This window comes from Lagopus leucura, unplaced genomic scaffold, assembly GCF_019238085.1.
Source record: "Lagopus leucura isolate 7727_CA_CO unplaced genomic scaffold, USGS_WTPT01 Super-Scaffold_100009, whole genome shotgun sequence".
NCBI classification, from domain to species: Eukaryota; Metazoa; Chordata; class Aves; order Galliformes; family Phasianidae; genus Lagopus; species Lagopus leucura.
In genome coordinates, this window is record NW_024962266.1 from 19,440,316 (window position 1) to 19,460,188 (window position 19,873).

Below are 19,873 nucleotides of genomic sequence, written 5' to 3' on the forward strand. Positions count from 1 at the left end.
AAGATAGATGACATAAATGTGATAAGGTTACTCCATATCTCTGTTAGTATAGTCTTTACTGAACAGAGAATCCTAGAATCAGTAAGGTTGGAAAAGACTACTAAGATCATCCCACCCCACCATGCTCTCTGACCTCATCCCCCTCAGTGCCACATCCCCACATCTTGAACACCTCCAGGACAGTGACTCCCTGAGCAGCCTGTGCCAGACCATCACCACTGTTCTTGAGAAGAAATTTTTTCTCACGTCCAACTTAAACCCCCCTGCCACAACTGAAGGCCGTTACATTAAAAACTTTAAACTGAGGGATAGAGAAGAGCAAGCAGCAAACAAAAGGTATATCTTACAGAAGGTTGCAGTGGAGGTATGTCAGCTGTATGTGGAGTTTGGAATGTGTTTGTTTTCTGGTGCTTTGGTGCTTGTAAAATGCTGAGCTAGCAGAAAGCCCAGGATGCTGTTATAGTTACGAGGTGATGTATCTCTTATTGCTTTTCTTCTATTTGTATTTCCTGTTGGGAAGAAGAGAATGTTAGCTGGAGTTGGGGTAAGAATGATGACAGGTTTGCCAGTGATTTTCCTTTGTAAAAAAAAAAAAGAATAAATCTCTATTGCTATTTGCACAGATGGATGTTTTTGGACAGAGAAAGGGTTAATAAAAATTGAAAGCATGATTTTTCCCAGACCTTCCTTTGGAGGAGGGAGGGTTCGACAGGAAATGGTTTCTTCTAGGTGGAGTAAAGTGGGAGAAAACTGGGAGGAAAGCAACATCTGGGGGCAGCACAAGTTTCAGGATGTGGGAATTGGAGGAGGGAGGCACAGGTGCATTTCTCATACTGGGTACATTGGGAATGGTGGGTGGCACAGGGGTGCTGGCAGGGAATGGATGGGACATGCTGAGTTGAGTGCCTGTGTTCTTCAGCTTCTGTTAGCTAAGTTACGTCATCTGTGATTCTTCCCTTAAATCTGGAATTAAATTTTAGCATATTTGAAACCATTGATGCAATTTCTACTGACCTGTCCAGAGCAATCATTTCGTCTTAGATATATGGCTAGGCTTTCCCCTTCTGCCAGTAAGTGAGTTTGTCATCTTGGGTAAACTTCTGCAGCAGAGATTCCTGTGTTGTTTCATGAGGAACACAAACCTCTATTTCCACTGTACTCTTTCTAAAAAAATATGAGAGTTTTTTTAATTTGTGGTCTATTTTGTCTTGTTTGTTTATTGTTTAATATATCTTGAGTGCATGGGGGATTATCTGTTACGTTTGTGTTAATTTTCATCTTATCGTAGTGGTCCTCAGTGTGAGGAATCCCTGGAGCACATATAACCTGATAGAATAAGGATTCTGCACCTTTTTGACTTTTTGAGGGGGATCTAATGTGAATTCTCAGAGCTTAATCTGTTGTGTGGAGTACTTGATTTAAAGATGACTGTACATTCGAAGATGCTGAATGCAAAGCTTACTTTATACAGGATTTACAGAAACAAAGTTTTCACCCCGAATATCTCTGACTGTTCCCTTTTGGATCCTGTAGCACAGACTCTGACTTTGCAGTTTCTGTTGAACAGCATCATGTGAACGTGATGCATTTTTGCCTGTCTGTGTGACTGCCTTGAGGAAGGGTGCTTGACTATGAAATCATGTGTTGGAACATGCAAGGAATCAAAAAACATTGGAGAGATCCACTGCTTCAGGACCTAGGAGGAGTATTTGTCATAAAATTACAGGCTCTGCTTTGCTATTTTGACCAGTCATTTCTGGACATTTCTAAGTTAATCATGGCCCAAATGCTGCAATATTTGGTGGGATTTAGCAATTATAGTTTGGGAATACTTTTATGTAACAATCTGTTACAGCAGCTGCTAGCAACTGGAAATTCTAATGCATCTATTTTCAGTTGGAAATAATTATTGCCTTTCTGTAAAGGTATGCTGCTGTTTTGTTTGGGGAACTTTTGGAAAGGAGGCAGTTGCAGTTTTTATGATACTGTCCCTTGCTTTTGTTTTCCAGAGTATGACAAACTGGGCTTTCTCCTGAACCTGGACTCAAAATTGTGAGTACATCTCTATCTTCTTTGTTTCTGCAGTTGCAATTTTCTTTTGCAAGCAACTCTTACATCACACGGGTGGTTGGCTTACTGAGCATATGGGACTGCCACGTCCTATGGCAGCCTGGCAATTAGAGCTTCATTGCTTACACTATGCAGGCTGCCTTGGATTGAGGTTTGCTACCATTAATTTCTTAATGACTGATCAAGAAGCTATGAATGTCCACGTGAAGCCATGCCTGCCAGTCTGCTCTAAGTGTCCTATCCTAGATAGACATCTTCCAAATGAGAAGAAATGTATAAAAAAAAATTGAAAGCAGGAGGAATGTCTGTCCACCTCTGCAATTTACTTGAGATGTTTTTAGAACTTTATGATTCCTTTCCATTTATTTCTTTAAAAAATGGGTACTCCAGTTTTTGTTTGTAAAATGGACCTCAATAGGAGTTAGCAGGAGTGATAGAAGAGAGCAGAAGTGCTGAAGGATGATGTTTTTTGTGGTTTTTGCCCTAATCTGTCAAATTGAACTGAACCTCCTAACACTAGGGGTCACCAGTGACTCTGTTTCCGAGGTCAATAGAGGAATTTTGACATCAGGAGCAAAAAGGCTATGAGAAACTTGACTCTACTACCTAAATGACATTGAAGCAATCAGTGGCTTTTAATGCCTTGAGGATGCGTCACCCATACTATGGATCAGGTTAATATGAAAAACATTCTTAATGTTCTAAGGAGCTTCACTGTACTCATTGGGTGTAACATGAAGGTTTTGAGTTTGGTGACGAGGGTAAGTGACTTCTGAATGAACATTTGGGTGTCGGTAAGAAAAAAATGGTTTTGGGTTTTTTATTAGTCTGGTTATTTTTATTGTTGGTAATGACTGATGTATTGAAAATGCAACTCAGTGACTTCCCTCACATTTTTTATATACTCGGTTTGGATATCATCAGCCTGTGCTGTGTCTAAGCTGCAGTTTCTGTTCCTTCTTCATTTCTCCTGTCTTCACTGTCCTGTTCTCTGTTACTTCCAACAACTCTCATTGAGCCTTTCTTAACTTCATACATCTGTTACAACTTCTCTTCTTTGCTGACTTCTCTGCTTAAGTTACAGATCTTTGAGATGCAGCCTGTTCCTTCTTACGCTTCAGTACGAGGTCAAGTGAGGTTTTTATCTGCTGGAGGGCTTCCAAAATCTAAATAGTTTTATTTAAAATAAAAAAAAAAAAAACTCCCTCTGTTAAAGGCTGTTATCTTCAATTAAAAAAAAAAAAAAAAAAAAAGATTTCTGTTGACTGCTGTATAGGTGAAAACACACAGGTGGATTTTTGTTTTCCTTCTTCTTTGGAAGTGAATATGGCCCTGCTTTGGGAGTGGAGCTGCTGGCCTGCAGGGATGCCTTCCAAGCAGAATTGTGCTGACCGTTTCAACTGGCAAGAGAGCTCGAGAAAAACTGATAATACCATAAAACATACTAAATAGATGTTGAATAAAAAGTGAGTGATAGAAGATGAAGCCCAGAGGAATTTGCTGCCATTCCACAATTTCACCACGTAGTCATGATACCAAATGCCTTTTTGAAGTACATACTTAAAAGTCAGAGAAACTTAAGGGTTAAAAATGTGTTATCGCTTTCTGTGACTTACTCAAGATCATACTATGACAGAATGACTTTCTGGTTAACAACAACTTACTCAGGGAGTTAAAAGGGATAATAAGTTCTGCACTGATGACTTTACTGGCAGAAATAATTCAATTATGTCTGTTGTGATATAATTGTTCTGGTGGAATTTTGCCATAGATCATAATTTTATAGAGTTCACTTAATTGAGAACGTTGTGTGACTTTGAAGCACTTGGGGGCAACAATTTGTTTTCTTTCCTTTTTTTTTTTTTTTTTTTTTTTTTTTTTTTGGCTCTCTTAATCTTTCATTTGTTCAAAATCTGTTCCTGGCTGGTTGTGTTACTTAATCTCGTTTAAACTAATGACTTGGAGGAGTAACGCTTTCTACAAAGCTAGATTTGCAATAAAACTTAAATGCTTCCACCTGCCTTTTAAATCACATTATACAGAGGAAAGCACTTGTCAGAAATAAATAGTAATATGTCCATTTGCTTTTTGCATCTTCAATTTTTTTTCATTTATTACTGCTTCAGTGTCCTTCACCTTGTAGGTACCCAAGGCATGCTATTGAGATGCAGTGCATTTTGTCATCGTTACAGCAATGTGATGGTTCTGTTCAGTGGCTTGCTTTGAGTTTGTGAATGTGGTAAGGAAGACAGATTTATCTGCTTTGGAAAGAAAGTGTCAGAAATACATGTATGTCTTCTTTTGGAAGTGTTTGTTTGATGCATGCGTTACTGCATGCACTCGGGATCCCAGCTGCTGTGGCCAGGAATCTCACCTGGAAGGGGATGGGGGGTTCTTAAGAAATGGAAAAGATGGGTTCTTACCAGAAGTCTTATTGCTCTGAGCTTGTCAAGATAATGTCAAGAAGAAAGCCTCTTCCTTTCTGCTGCCCATCCTTAGGCTAACTCTGGATTGGGAAGTCCTTTCCCTTCTAAAAGGGAGGATAGTATCCAGGTACGGATTGGTAGTGGATGAATGGAAAGCTGCAGATATCTGCAGGCAGTATAGTTTCTGAATTATATTTTCATAGTCAAATTTTGACTAAAAAATGAGCTGTGAAGCTCCTCAGGACCAGATTAGTAAAAAGATGTTCTGCAAAAGGAGCTGATCTTTGAGTTTTGTTTGTACTAGCCATAGTGTCATTGCCAAAACTAGAATACCAAACCCAAATATGCTCAAAGTACACAGGTGGGCCAGTGGAATCCTTTTCTCCCAGGTGAAGCAGTTTCCCAAGCAGCAGAGCCACGTACCATTTTAAAAGCTTTAAATCCAATATTTACTGGTTGTGTAGAGAAATGCACTTATATAGAAATAAGTACATTACAATTCACAAGTCTTGATCCTTTTAGGGGTGACTGGTTTCTGAACAACTTGGGGACATCAGTCATGTTAGTGAGTCAGCCAGAAGATTACTGGGTGCCATCAAAATTTGCAGTTGCTTTCTAACATCTGTGTTTGGCAAAAGGGCTGCATGCTTTTAGTACTATTAAATATTTGTATTGTAGGTTTCTTTGAGGCTGGCCAGGTCCAAGAAACGAGAGCCTCATTCACTGTGGGCTCTGAGTCACGCTCTGAGCAGGTTCTATATTTGCACTGAGTGGAGGGAGAGTGCTGCAGGAGGATCAGTGTGTGATCATGAAGTTAATTATAGACGGTGTCTTAATGCTCATTCAGCGACGCCTGGCTTGAGATTATGTGGTCCTTCTTTGGTTTATCACTTTTTGTATTTGGTTTAATGCCGTTAATGGTTACTTTAAGTATGCCTTGGCATGTTACAAATGTAGATTTGCTTGCTATGGCACTCAGATCTTTTTTTGTCATAGCCTGTGTGATCTATGGGCTGTTCCCTTGCGTTGTTGCCTCGTGCTTCTGTACTTGTTTTGCATGCCTGCATGCCATTCTGTTACTCAGTGCAATGGAAGCTAGCATCTGGTCACACTGCCACTTATGTCCTCATCTCAACTTCATCCTTCTAAAGCTACTTCCAGAGATACTTTATCCAGAAGAAAGCCCAGCATGGGTGATGGCTGTTCTCTCCACCTGCTACCACAGTCAGCTCTCAGCGTTAAAATCTCAGCTGATGAATGGTGGAGGAAGCATCCCAGGCTTTGTTTTGTTTTGTTTTTTTTTTCTGGGTAAGAATTATTCCTGAGTGCAAATGTCTTGCAAGTGATAGAGAATGTTTGAGCTTACTGCTGCCAATTGAGACCACTGGAAGTAAAAAAGTGTTCAGTTGGTAAGATAGTGATATTATAATGTATTCACTTGAGAAGGCTCACTTTTATAATAGGTAGAATCAAAAGGAAAAAAAATAAATAGCCCCCCAATCAGAAAAATGATCGGGATCGTTATGATTGATCACAGTAGCATAACACTCACATACCTACTATATAGTGTTCTTACAGTATATGGCATACTGTGAATATTGCATAGTTCTGGGATTTGTACATGATAATTAAAGTGACTGTTGTTTTTCAGCGTGCTCTGTGCACAGTACTGTCTTGTGATACTATCCACATGTTTTTCCAATATTACAGACTTGAGAGATGCAACAAAAACTTTTGAATATTTGTGATAATTTGCAGGCTGTCCTCAAAAGCGAAAGACAAAGAAACGGAGTCTTTGTAAAACAAATAAATAAAAACGAAAGCCAGAAATAACAACCTTCACCCTGCAAACTCAAATGAAACTTAATCTGGTCTTTGAAAAGACCGTAAAAACGGGGGGAGTTGGGGTTGGGGGAAAACACAGATTACTTCTGTTTGTTGAAATTTCTTTCCTTCGGAGCTTTAATAATGAAGAAGTGAAATGGAGCCCCTTCCCCTCATTTTGTTTCAGCATTGGGAGGTTGCTTTGAAACTGCGTGTGTCTGTGCGTGCTACCTCGCCATTAAGCGCTGTAAAAATAAGCAATGAACCTGTTGGAATGCTGGGCTTTCGCTGTGCCCAGTGCTGTGGGATTTTTCTGTGCCCAATTCCCCTTCCCATTTATCTTTATGCATTTCTGCAGTCCTAGGTGCGGGGGGGAAATGTCAAGTGAGCAGTCACCAGTGAGGGTGATGGGTGCGTTCTGCCAACCATGAGTGTCCCTGTGCTGCTTCTGAAAAACAATTTCAAGGCTTAACATACTTCACAACGTTGGTATTTTCCTGATGCTCAGTTATTTATTTCTTCTTCATTTCAGATTTTTTTTCCTTGACTTTCCGTTACTGCCTACTTAATCTCCTCCAATCTGTACCAATAGTTGTAGTATTTCAACAGTTTTAAAGTGAATCTTAGCTATTCGCAGTGATTCAATCATTGGGCTTTTTGTTCACCACATCAAACTTCATGTGTGGTTGGGATCTAACTGCTTTCCCAGTTTTTTGTTTGTTCTTCTTAGCTTATTTCATTTCCATTTCAATTTTGGTACTTTGGAATTCTCATGTGAATTCCTAACATGTGTCTCTTTTATTGGACTTTGGGTTTCTTGTATTAGATGCAACATCAGGAGATGAAGAAAATAAAGATTGTGGAAGTCAGCATTACAGATAAAACTGAATCATTGCTTGGCTTGCTGTGTCCAAGCAAAGTTAAAAACATTTGGTGCTTTTCAAAGAGCCTGTTTCCTGAAGCTGGAAGTAATTATGAACCAAACTATGTGGGAAAAGAATGTAAAGCAAAAAAATATGAATGGCTGGGCATCGCTTTGAGCAGCGTGCCCCAGTAAGTTCATGAGGAAGAAAGTTTTGTAAGAAAGAAAGAATAATGTTCACAGAAAGCGAGTTTTACCTAGAGGTTAAGTGGAAACAATGATAGTGTATTTACAGAAAAGGTTGAAGTGTTCAGTGAATACATGGGCTCTTGTTCTGTTTGGATGGAAAGTGCCTTCCTCAGCAACAAGGACAAGGACAGCAGCAGGTACGTAAATGTTTGCACTCCAACATTGTTATGTCCGGACAACATTTTTGCTAAAGCCTTTAAAGAAGTAGTTGAAGACTTTTTGGTCAGCTTGGGATGATTAATAAATCTTCCAGCTCTAGGGGAACTCCATATTCTTGGCAGAAAATTGATATTTTAAAGGCAAAAAATGATGACTGTAAGCTCTTCAGCCCTTTCTTAGCACACTAATGGTTTCCAATATGAATTTCCACACACACAAAAAAGCATTTCATGTAGTTCAAATTAGTATGCATTTCTTTTTTTGTTGTTGTAGTTGAATGGACTCGTTCTTAAGATGAACATCTGCAGAGATAACTGGTATAGGCATGAGATTGGTTCTTGTTATAGACTCCTCTTAGGACTGGGTCTGCAAATTTCGTTCTTTCAACTAGACGGACTGGTTGCGTTAAAACTGGGAAGCCTACAGAAAAAAGTCTCCATTCTTTTTTTCCCTCCCTGTCTGTGACATGGAACACTTAACTTTGTAGTTTATTAGTGCAGCAGTAGTAATCTCACAGAGTGCAATTTTTTTTCAGGGTGAGTGTGATTACAACTAGTTAACTTTACAAATTTCTGTTCAGTGTTGTTTGAACAAATGTTGTTGGAGTTGTTGCCATCTCAGAAAGGTAAACTTACTTCAGGTGCCACGCTGAATTCAGGCACCACCTATAAGCTCACAAATTGCCAGTAGTCTTCCTATTTCTTTATTCTCTTGGGATAACATTGTATGATAAACCACACTTCACGTTCTTCTTCCAAAAATCTTCTAAGCCTCAGAGAACAGACCAGTTCAAGCAATTACTTTTTGCTAACGTCTGCCCTGGCTGCTAAATATCTTCCTACTGAGGTGTTCTCACACTCGGAATATGTTTTGGAAGTTGAATAAATGCGTATGACTCTAATGGATTGGGCTGTCTATGCACAGATCATTCTCAAAACTCAGAAAGTAAAGAAATTAAGTATTCTGTGTTAAAATTGTTAAGGGAACGTGCCATTCAAATTCTGATTAGTTATACAGCTTATTGCAAGGAGTTGATTTCCATAGAACCGTGGGTTTTGGTATGAATCTGCAGTGAAACTTTGAGGTTCATCACCATGTTGTTGATGATTGGTTATAAAGGAGCAATGTGGAAACAGGTTGCTGCCTATTCCAGACCAAAGCAGTCATGGGCTTCTCGTTAAACTGATGCAAAAGTTGCCTCTGTTAGAAATCCCTAAAGCACGGATGTGACCGAGCATCTTATCTTCTGCATCTGCTAGACTTGGTGTAGGCAATGCTTTCCTTCCAAGGAAATCTGCTTCCTTCTGTTTGCCCTGGGAAATGGTTTGGGGAATCCTCATCTGCCCTCCCTGAACGGCTGACTGGAAATCGTGTGTATTCTGTCAAGGGAACACTCTAATGTTTATCAAGCCTGCCTCTGAAGCATGTCGCTCTGAAAAGCACTCTTGCTGTGGTATCTAGACACACTTCAGTTGTCAGCTCATCATTTATATTTTTGTGTCTGGCAGTGAGGAGGCTTTATGAATGGGGTGAATGGGAAGAGACAGCTTTACTTGATCTGCCTCTGAATTTGTCTTCTGCTTTGCTGCAACGTGACCAGATACGTCAAAGCTGTGCTGTGTGTGTGTGCTAAAAATTAAATGTTAAGAATATGTAGCAGATCAGAAAGGCAGGGGGTTGGCTTGGTAGAACAAACACACGGATTTCTTGCATGTTGCACTTTGTAGCTTTCCTCTTCTGAAGAAGTCAGCGTGGTACTTAGATTACTTGGTGCACGTTTGAGTTCATGGCACGTCTTTGATACAGGTGAGTGAAGACAGCTTTTCTCAAAATCTCTTCAGAAAGAAGAGTGCAAAAAAATTCAGGGCCCCATGACTGTATGAGCATTTTGTAAAACGAGGGCTAAACCGCATTCCCCAAGTGTGAGGTCGTCTCTTCATGCCATCTGAAGTAATTATTCACTGATGAGCTTTTTTCTCCTCTCCATTTCAATCCAGATCAGAAAAGAAAAAGAAAAAAAGGAAAATGTTTATTTTTGTTTAAATGTTTATTCTTTGTTTAAGAGGAATTAGTTCTTTATTCCAGGTCATTCAAATAAAAGTTCAGAGAGCAATCTTTGTTGCCCTCTAAAAAAAAATACGTAGATTTGCTACCATGTAGCTGAGAGATTCTTCCAAGTGAGACTTAGTGCTCTCTCTAGGGCTTGGTTTCTGCCAGCTGCACCTGAAATTTGAGGGCTGCTCTACTTGTGGCTGCTCTAATGCTATGATGAAATTATAATGAAATTGACTGAGTAGGTGTATGTTACCGGGCAGTAGGGCTTCCTTGTGTTAGTGCTGTGCTGTCTTTAGGATAATTTTAATGTATGCCTCTAGTTCTGACAATATGGAAATAGTGAATAATGCATCACTATTGGTCTTTTCCTTACCATTCTGCTGTGTCAGGGTGCTTTCGCACCAGCTAAGCACTGTAAGTTTATCTGAAATTAACTGCTCCCTAGGCTGGTTGTGTTACCAAATGAAATGAATGGAGGAGCAGTGATGCAGTGGCACAGCTCCCCAGGGAGGCGGTGGGGTCACCTAGAGGTGTTCCAGATCCGTGGGGATGTGGCACTGGGAGATGTGGTCAGTGGGCATGGTGGAGCAGGTTGGGGTTGGACCTGGAGATCTTGGAGGCTTTTTACAACCTTGGTGATTCTGTGATCGTAGAGGTCTTTTCCAACCCTAATGGCTCTGTGATTCTATTCTGTGACATTTTTCAGAAGTAAAGTTTGGTGATTAAAACCTTAGTTTAACTGATTTCCTCATTTGGCAGTTAAGTCTGCTAACCCACTGCATTTGACAATCAGATCTTCTGAATTGTAGTATCCACAAACTTAAAACTGTGATTTCAGCTGTGGTGCTTCAGGAAGTTTTAATCTTTTTTTTTTTTCCAGCTCTAAGCTTTGGAAAGGTATCTTTGTTTGCAGAGGTACCAACTCCTAAGAGCAGGGGATCACTGTGTTCTAATTGGATTTGAGTTATTAATTTTCATCCCCATAGCACTTCTTGGTCTTTCCTAGACCTACACTGCTGGATTCATTACTCTACAAATAGGAAAACACAGTTCCTGATCCAAAGAAAGCATTGCCTGCTTGTAGATGTAACAGATGAGGAGTGATGATGAAGACTGAGAGTTATAGCAATAAAATTATGACATTCACATTTATCTTCCTGAATTCCTTCAGCAGAACAAAAATGGTGAGCTTTTTTATTTTCCATCAGACTTTTAATTGGCTCATCTTTTATGGCCATTGTGCAAACTGTGAGTTTTCAGAGGAATTTAAGTGGAGGGCTACAGCATTTAACTTCTGAAGTTTGGAAATTGCATGTTCTGTTATTAGGAAGTGTTATTTCTGAGTTTGGAGGAAATTCAGAGTACTCTTTAGACAGCTATTTCAGACATTTATGTAGGAATTCAAAGATTTATGTATGAACATCTTTGCTTGCTATGTCTATTTGAATACAATTCTGTTTTATTCTCTCTGCAGCTAGTCCTAAAGGTAAGCTGTAGCAGAAGCAGAAATTGTTTAAAAAAAAAAAAAAAGAGAGAGAGAGAAAATATGTTAAAAAAAAAAACAAAACATAAAACAACAAAACAAGCAAAGAAAAGGAAATCAGGAGATCAGGAAATCAGTGTTTATTGCTCAATTTGTTGAGGAGCACGCTGCATAAAGTCACATGCAAAACATGCCATGGACTTCTCTTGGATCTTCACCTGCATTCTTGGACTCCAGTTTTGTAAACTCACCATTTAGTTTATTTACTGGTTGAAAAACTCCTTTCTAGCTTGGCTGTTTCTGACTCTTGTCTGCATGAATCCTAACATATTGGGGTTTTTTTGGAGCTGAGAAAGGGTTATTTATCCAGAAGCTCCAGGCAGGCTACTGGATTCTGCATTTGTAAGAGATGATGCAGTGATCCAAACCTTTCTGAAAAATAGATGACTTGTTGCTGTAAGGTGTTTATGTATTTAGCACTGTTGAGACACACAGAATTGCAGGGGTTGGAAGGGACCTCAAGAGATTGCTGAGTCCAGCCCCCTGCTAAGGCAGGTACCCGACAGTATCTCACAGAGATCTCTTCTGAGATTCCTCCTTCTGCCTAGTGATCTAATTCCAGGAAGGGATTGACTTTTTATATCAAATATATCAAATGGAATTCAATAAGGAATTAGGATCCTCGTGCCTGTTTTATGAATGGAGAACTTGTTTGTCAAAGGTGGCACTTCACAAAGGGTGGATGACACTGCTGCTTATGTTAGTGGTATTTTGCTTTCAGTGTCCCTCTGTCTAGTGGATGTTTCCCAAAGATAGCACTGATGTTGTGTCTTGCCTTCATCCAAGGCAAAGTAGATGGGCTGTGGGTTTTCGTGGAATGCCTTTAAAATGTTGTTTTCCTGAGACAGTTTAATGTAACCTAATCTTCTTCAGCTGGTGTTCTTGAATAGCCCAAATAAATAAATAAATGTGTTTTTTGGTTATCTGTGCTGTTAAGAAATTAATTTCACAAAAAGCCACAGTTCTCAGTGGAGAAGCAGAATAGGACATTTTTTTTAGTATGCATCATATCTTCTTTAGAAAGAGGGATTTGAACCATCTCTCTTCCTATTCAGTCATACAATCTCCTTGAAGAATTTGCTTACATACTGGAGTAGCATTTGAAAATATTTACATCTGTTTAGCTGGCTGTAGTGATAGATGCATTTCCTGTCTCTTTCAGTGTAAGCATTTTGCTTTTCCTCTTCTATCTCCTCATTCCTTCTTTTTGTTTGTTTAGTTTTTCCTCAGCTGGACTAGAAAAACAGCAAGTGTCACATGATCCATCCATGTAATCCTTCTGAACCAAAGTTTGGAAACTTTTAACAGAACTACAGTCAGGATTCCTCAAACTTCTGTTTGTTTCCTAAACCGTGCTGCCCTCCTGTTGAACAGGGAGCGCTAGGAAGGTCTATCAGCTCCCCTTCCTTCCTTAATACCTTGAGCCCAAGGAGACGTCACTTGTCAAAATGACGTGATGATCATGGCTCTGCTTATAGAACTCTGATGTGCAAACATGCTTTTCGGTCCCTGGATCTTACTGGTGCAGGGGAATTGACTGCTATGTACGTTAAACCTGCTTGTTATTGCTGATGACCTCTCTTCATCTGGGACTCAACAACATTAGCTGAAGGAACGCAAGGGAAGCTGCATCCCCAGCCCTGCTGAGGGTGTCCTCCCTTGCCTTTACGTGAACTGTAATGCTTGCCATGAGGCTGGCGATCTATAATGGGAGAGTTGATGGCATACTTGCTTTTGTAGGCTGCATCTTCATTAGTGTCTTAGTTTGGAGCAGCCCTGTAATTTTGAAATAAATCCCATATTGTACTGTGTGCTAATTGAGTTCATAAGCTGGTCCTGACGTGTAGCTCTGGTCATATCTAGGAGAAAGTAAACTGAAAGTTTTATTCCAAGTGCCTATGAAATACACCAATATTTATCTGGGACCCAGGGGTTCACAGGGATACTTCTGGCCAACGTCGTGCCGTGTCTGTGATGGATGCAGCTGGCCCAGGGAGCCTGTCCTTGGAAATCCTATTTGAGGAAGAATGCTCTGAACTTTGGGTTGTGTGGATATGGGATTCTTAGCATAAGCTGCTTCAATCTGCCATTTTAATGTGATTTGCCCTTTTTATGCCAATTCTTTATCAACTGTTCACTTTGTGAATCTGTTATAATGGTATAAGACTCAAGTTATTTTGGACCAAGGAGAGAGAAACCTCAAGGCAAAGAGTTAGCATGTTGCTCAAGAACTCCTTTTCCTTGTTTCTTATTCATACCAGTACATATATCTTGTGTGCAAGAGTTAATCAGGAAAGTTGATCTCAAGCAGATGAGGTTTTTCAGTTTTCACTATTCACAATTTGAAGTTCATGTGGAAGATGAGGCAAAACATATCTCTTAAACAGGATTTTGTAATATTCAATTATGTGAGCTCAATTGCAGACCTTTTTTTTCAGTAGTTCAAACAGAGTTTGTAATACTCATTAATTTTTTAAAAATGAATTTAGATTCCAGCCCAATGAAGATGACATGCTGTCTCTGATCAGGACATGATGAAGGAATTAACCATGGTGACACTTTCATATTTGAGATTAAAAGATGACACGCATCTGCCAAATTCAAGAGCAGAAGGGAAAATCTTGTTCCTTTTTCTAATCCTCTGAAAGCAGCTGGATTTTTAACTTATCCAAATTGTGAAATTTTGTTAAGATTGATGGCCACATAACATTGTAGAGAAGCACAGAAAATTTTAAGGAGGAATTCAGGATGTGTGCTATTCTCATAGGAGAAAAGTTAGAGGGAAAAAAGAAAGAATGAGAGTGGTTTCCTTTTACTAGAAAGAAGCCAATTGCTTTACTTTAGCATCACCCTCATGCAGGCACTTGTTTAAAAAATGCAGATGTTTACAGTTACTGACTATGAATTGTTTCCTTCATTCATTCTTGAGAAATGTAGTATCTTGCTGGGCTTTTTTCCCTGCACAAAGCCTGAGGAAAACGTGAGGGTCCATAGTGCTGTCTGATGGCTTGCTTTCTGCCATATCCACCAGCTCTTCACTCACCTGATGCTCTTACTGTAATGAGGAGTATGAGAATCAGGAGTTGGAACAGGTGTGCTTGGACTTGGTAGATGCAGAGAGGATTTCTGCCTTCATTCAACAGCTGTCATAGTAGCCATGGCTCACCTACCCCAGCTGCTTCTGTGGCACTGGGATCTCCTTTGATTCCAGGCACAGTAACAGAGCTAGTGTATTGAAACCGTTTACTGGTAAAGCACTGAGGAAAGAATATTGTTTGGTTTGGAATGTAGTTCTTGGCCCCTCTGCTGTAAGCAGCAAGCAAGATTATAAATGAAGAATCAAACATAAGCTTCTGTAATGCCATGCACCATGTTTTGATTTAGAAATAAGAAACGAAATCACAAAAGTAGCAGTATAGTAAGTACATCATCGTCAAACATGGGAGATGCTTATTCATGCATTTTAGTTCTGCATCCTATTTTTGTTACAGAACTGGGTACTTGCCAACAGGCAGTGTGACTTTGGAAAGCTGGGTTGTTTGTCTGGGGCTATGTAGGCCTCTCCCTCATACCTGCAGCTTCATAGTTTGGGGTGCTTCGTGCCAGGTGTTCTGCAGGCTAATTTATATAAGTGCAGTCTGTGAGATCATGGAATTGTAAAGGTCAGAAAGATGCTAAGGTCATCTAGTCCAACCATCAGCCCGTTCCTGTGATAGCTCTAAGCCACATCTCTCAGTGCCACATTGCCACAGTTCTTGAATGCCTCCGGTGATGGTGACTCTACCACCAACCTGGGCAGCCTGTGCCAATGCAAAACAGCTCTTCCAGAGAAGAAATCTGTCCTAATATCCAACTTGAACCTCCCCAGGTGCAACTTAAAATGTTAGTTTGGATAACTTCATGAAGCAGCAGGATGGTAGGCATCAAGGCTGTATGTGGCCTAATTCCAAATATTTGGCTTTGAGTTACACACTGATATCGTCATTATGAGCATACTAGCAATGGCAGCATGGCCTCAATTTGGAATCTGAAGATTATTTAAAACAGTGCCAATTTGTCATTTTCTGTACCATTCTGGCTTAACGTGTGGCTACCAGAAAGGACATGGATGTACAAGGCGCCAGCTACAACGGGCATCCAAGAAGCATTCTGCCTCTGGCTGCCTGGGTAATAGACTTCACTGCATCCAAGCGATGTGAGCGGCTCTGCCCTCAGGCTCTGAGAGTTCTGTGGGCTCTGTGATGGACAGCTTCACCATCAGTATGCTGCGCTGTGCTGATCGTGTGTGCAGGGCTTTCAGCCTACCATTCTACAGAAACACCATGATGGGCGTCTGAGTGACATCTTAATTTGATAATGAAAGCACCATTAAATCAGAAAAGAGAAAAATGCCTAAGCTTGTGGCATAAGGTATTCTGTGTGACCACTGAGGTTGTTTGAGAAAGGACTGCTGTTGAAATAGTTATACAGGTTTGCCAGCAATGACTCACTGCAGTGGTGGCTATGGATAAATTCCAGTTGCTTTGAGCTTGTTTTTGAAGATTTTGGTATTAAGGGTTTCTGTATTTTCCTTAAGCCAGAAAAATCCAGCAACACTTAAGTTTGCTTAATAAAAGATTAAAATTTCCCCCATTTCTTCATCTCTGAAATGGTAGCATGCTGCAGCAAGCTGTGATCTGTACCCCATGCTGTCCCTTCGGATCACATCAGAAGGGGATGTATTTCAGCACTATTAAAAGGTTTTGTTTTGTCAACAACACCTTTCGTTCCTGTGCCTATTTATATAAAGGTCCTGACTGAAGTCTGAACAGATAGTTCACTGCATGTCTTTGGGATCCAGCTTTCCAGATGCTCACTTCTTGGATACTTTCTCATTTAGAGATGTGTATTAGAACGTCACCTGTGGAAGGTGAACAAGTAGGTTGGTCTTCTAGGCAATATCTGTATGTTTGTCTATATGTATATATAGAGAGAAATATAATCTTTGCTGTAAATAAATGACAGTATAACTAGTCAAGTTGCTCTGTCCATCCTATGGATGAGGATTTGCAAAAGTAAAAGATGAAATTTATTTGACCAAAATTACGTGTGAAATCTGTGACAGAATTAGAGTTGGGTCAATGTTACCATAAGTTTCTTCCCGTTCTTTTCATCTGCAGAGGTCTTAACAAATGAAACGCTTACAGTAACTTTTTATTTTCTCTAGATTATATCCTTTTCTAGCTGTTGAATACTTAGAGTTTTATTCATCAGAAATAGTCTATTCTTTATAGGTCTAGGAGACTTTGTGGTATATGTGCCTGACTGTAAATGAACTCTCTGCACCTGGATTATCCATTTGGAACTGGCCATGATCTCTTGGGAAGTGATCTCAGTACCAGTACAAGAAGGAGAGTTACTGCCTGTTCAGCATGGAGTTATTGACATTCAAATGCAAAATTTGGCCAATTTGGTTCTGTTTGTACTACTGTTCACAGTCTCTCCAGGACCCTGTGCAGCTCTGTATTGCGCACTCAGAATGCTCCGAATCCGAATCCGAATCCCTCTAGCAGTAGTTGGTTAGCCAGCAGATGTTGGTGATGCCTACAAAAAAGAAAAGCACTGTTGCATTAATAGTGGGCTGTTCAAAATTATTTTTGTGGATCCATTTTGCAATATTCGAACAAACAAATTATTTTTTTTTTCCCAGGTTACTCATTAGGTCTATAGTAATATCTTAAATATATTTCCTTGAGTTGCTAAATGCTGAACAGGCCCTGTTTCTCTACAAAAGGTAAATGGAGAAAAACATGTATTCTGTATTTGGCCCTGAAATTGCTAGCTAAGCTGAATTATTAGGCACATCTCAACAGAACAACAGCAATGTTGTCTGTCCCAAATGCTGAATGCATCCCTTGATGACAGCCTTTCAGAACTCCTTGGCAATTTGTTTCAAGTGTTTGAAAAGTATCTTCCAAGTAATACTTTTCTGTAATTTTAACTTTGATCATACTTTAGAAAAATAGCCAAAGCAAACTGCTGGTTACACTTTGTTCCTTCTGAAATGCTGGAGTCTAAAATTATGTTGTAATATTTTTCTTCCATGAGCTTTCCCTTCCTAGGTATGAAAATCTTTCAGCAAAAGTAGTAGTTCAGTGGTATTTCAAATATCTTTAACCCTACCCATTGTTCATTCTTCCATGATGCTATTTTGTAACAAATGAATACTTTCCTATGTTGGCTGCTATTCCTCATAGCTGATATTTGGAAAATCTGTAAGGAAAGAAAAATGGCTTGGATGATTGCAAAAGCCAGTTCATAGCAGGAGAGTCTTGACTCTCTCATTTTTTAATTTTTTTTTTTATAGGCCTCCAGAATTGGCATCAAAGTATGCGAATTTCTCTGAGGGAGCGTGCAAGCCTGGTTATGCATCAGCACTCATGACTGTCATCTTCCCAAAGTAAGTAATTTCCATACTTTTCCCAATAAATTCATCGTGGTTCATGGGCTAGTTGTCTTGACTTAAAGATTTCAGCCGATGGAGAATCTGGTAATCACGTGCCAGATTTAAACTCATTACTGCAAATACATTCATCTTCATTTTCAATTTGTATAAGACTTTTGGATTCACAAACAAGTTTTTTTTCCTTGCTAAAATCCAAACTATTTTCTCTGCTTCAGTGGATACTTGCAGACCACCGTTGAGTTACTTGCCCCCAGTGGCTTATTGCATTGAACTAATGCCATGCAAAGAGGGAGCAGCTCATCTCTGACCTTACTAGCTGCTTGATTTCTTGTTCAGACATTGAAAAATGAGATTTGTAGTTCTAAAGATGGCATCTTGCTGGGGATTCTGTGTTCAGTTGCTTCTCTAATGTGACCCCTACACCTTACTAAGGTCAACAGTTTTTTCCAGGATTTTTTTCCTTCTCTATTAGTAGAATTCAACATCAGATATAACACTATTTTATCTAGCATTCATGTAAGCATGGCTGACTAGTAGTTCTGCAAATAATTCTCTTCTGAAACTTCTCTCATATTTAAAGAACTATGCAAAGTTAATGTTACCAAGCCAAATATTATAATTTAATGTATTTAGAATTCTTAATTGCAAGTTGTCTTGCTCACCAGGTTTATGAATTGGAGCTGCGTGATTTGTTATTTTAGCTTTTGTTTTCAGTTTCTTATATCATTAGTAGAACATGATCTCTGGGGCTGCCATGAGGCTTGGTCCTCGCCTTAAAACATAGGGGTTTTTTTGTTTGTTTGTTTTATTTGGATGAAGTGGGTTTGGCTGTTTTCAAGCATGAATAAAATGAATAAATGTTTTCCCATTCTGAAGGTTCCTGACTTTTTTGTGCAATTTTAAGTGTAAATAGGCAAAATATGATGGAAATAGTTAAGATAGAATAAATATTTTTCAGAGGATGTAACTCTTCTTGGTAAGTGCTTCTTTCATGGTAAAAATGTGACTTCTGACTTCATCAAGCATGAACATGCACAAGATGGATTAAAGAGCAATGCCCTGAGAAATCTCAAAATGCAGTTGCTGGTAAGGAAAGACTGTATTAAGTTATTTTCATGGGGTCCTCAGTCAGTCGGTTCTCATTGGAGCAGCACTTACTGTCTTCATTAATAATCCTAGCTGGAAAAAATCCTAGGTTAAGCATGCATAGTACATTTATTGGGTTGTGCTCAATAAATGATTGCGTAGTTTCAGGGAACAGTCTGGATTGCCTGATTTAGATGGCCACAGTCCAACAAAATGTATGTTAAGATGTCCAAGTATGAAGTGAGACATCTGGAAGGAACAAATGCAGATTATACCTTTAAGATAGAAAAACTCTGTCTTGGAAGCAGACTAAAAAGGTTTCCTGTAGTCTTAACAAAATATCATAGTGAAATGTTGTTTCAGGGTCTTGTGTACATGCGTAAGTTGAGAAATTATGTTTGTGTGTCAAATTCATTACAATCTTAACCAAAAAAAAAAAGGAAAAGAAAAAAAAGCGAAGAACACAAGTCTGTAGTACTGTATCCAGTTTCAGTGGTGAAAGTCTTATTTGGGAGGGGAAACAGTAACGTAAACAAGGCTCCTTAGAAACAAGTCATCTTTCTTAAGCAAGAGTCTTATCCGAATGAATAGAATAGGAAAAAGCATTAACTTTGGCAAGTTAAATATAAACCATAATGGAGTAGGCCAGAAAATGTTGAGGAACAACTTTACAAAGGCATGAAAAATAATAAAGCTTTTTGTCTGTCAAAAGCAGAAAGTGTGCCAGAGATCCTGATGGGCTGATAGGTGAACCTAATATTCCGTGTGAGCTAACGGAAGGTAAAGCCATAGCAGGGAAGTTATTTGCATTGCTATTCACTGCAGAGTAGTTCCCATGTGGAGGTTGCCTTTATGGGGGACAAGCTGGGGAAAGCTGACAGAAGGTTGACGTTTTGGAGCAAATTGGCACATTGAATTGCTAGGAAAAGTTCTTACTTTGTGAAGGGCTCAGTGATGAAGTTGCTGAGTTACACATGGTTGTGTACAATCGTTGCTTAAATTGGCCTTAGAATGGAAGAATGAAAAGCAGTAAACGTGTCAGGCTTTCAAAGAGGGGCCCGTGGAGCATTTGGGAAACTGGAAACTCTTAGACAGCCTGGTTTCTATATTAGGCAACTTGGTAGAAACGGTTAAAAATAAAAATAAAAAAAAAA

At 39.4% G+C, this 19,873-nt stretch overlaps 1 protein-coding gene across 4 annotated transcripts in view; it reads left to right on the forward strand.

The window, feature by feature from the left end:
- Positions 1–19,873, forward strand: part of ST3GAL3 (ST3 beta-galactoside alpha-2,3-sialyltransferase 3) — a 147,896-nt gene that overhangs the window by 35,724 nt on the left and 92,299 nt on the right. For all 4 annotated transcript variants that reach the window (XM_042873568.1, XM_042873569.1, XM_042873570.1 and 1 more), the window contains 2 exons: positions 2,010–2,052; positions 17,535–17,627. In XM_042873568.1, coding sequence (XP_042729502.1) covers positions 2,010–2,052; positions 17,535–17,627 — 136 coding nt within the window. The remainder of the gene's footprint in view (positions 1–2,009; positions 2,053–17,534; positions 17,628–19,873) is intronic.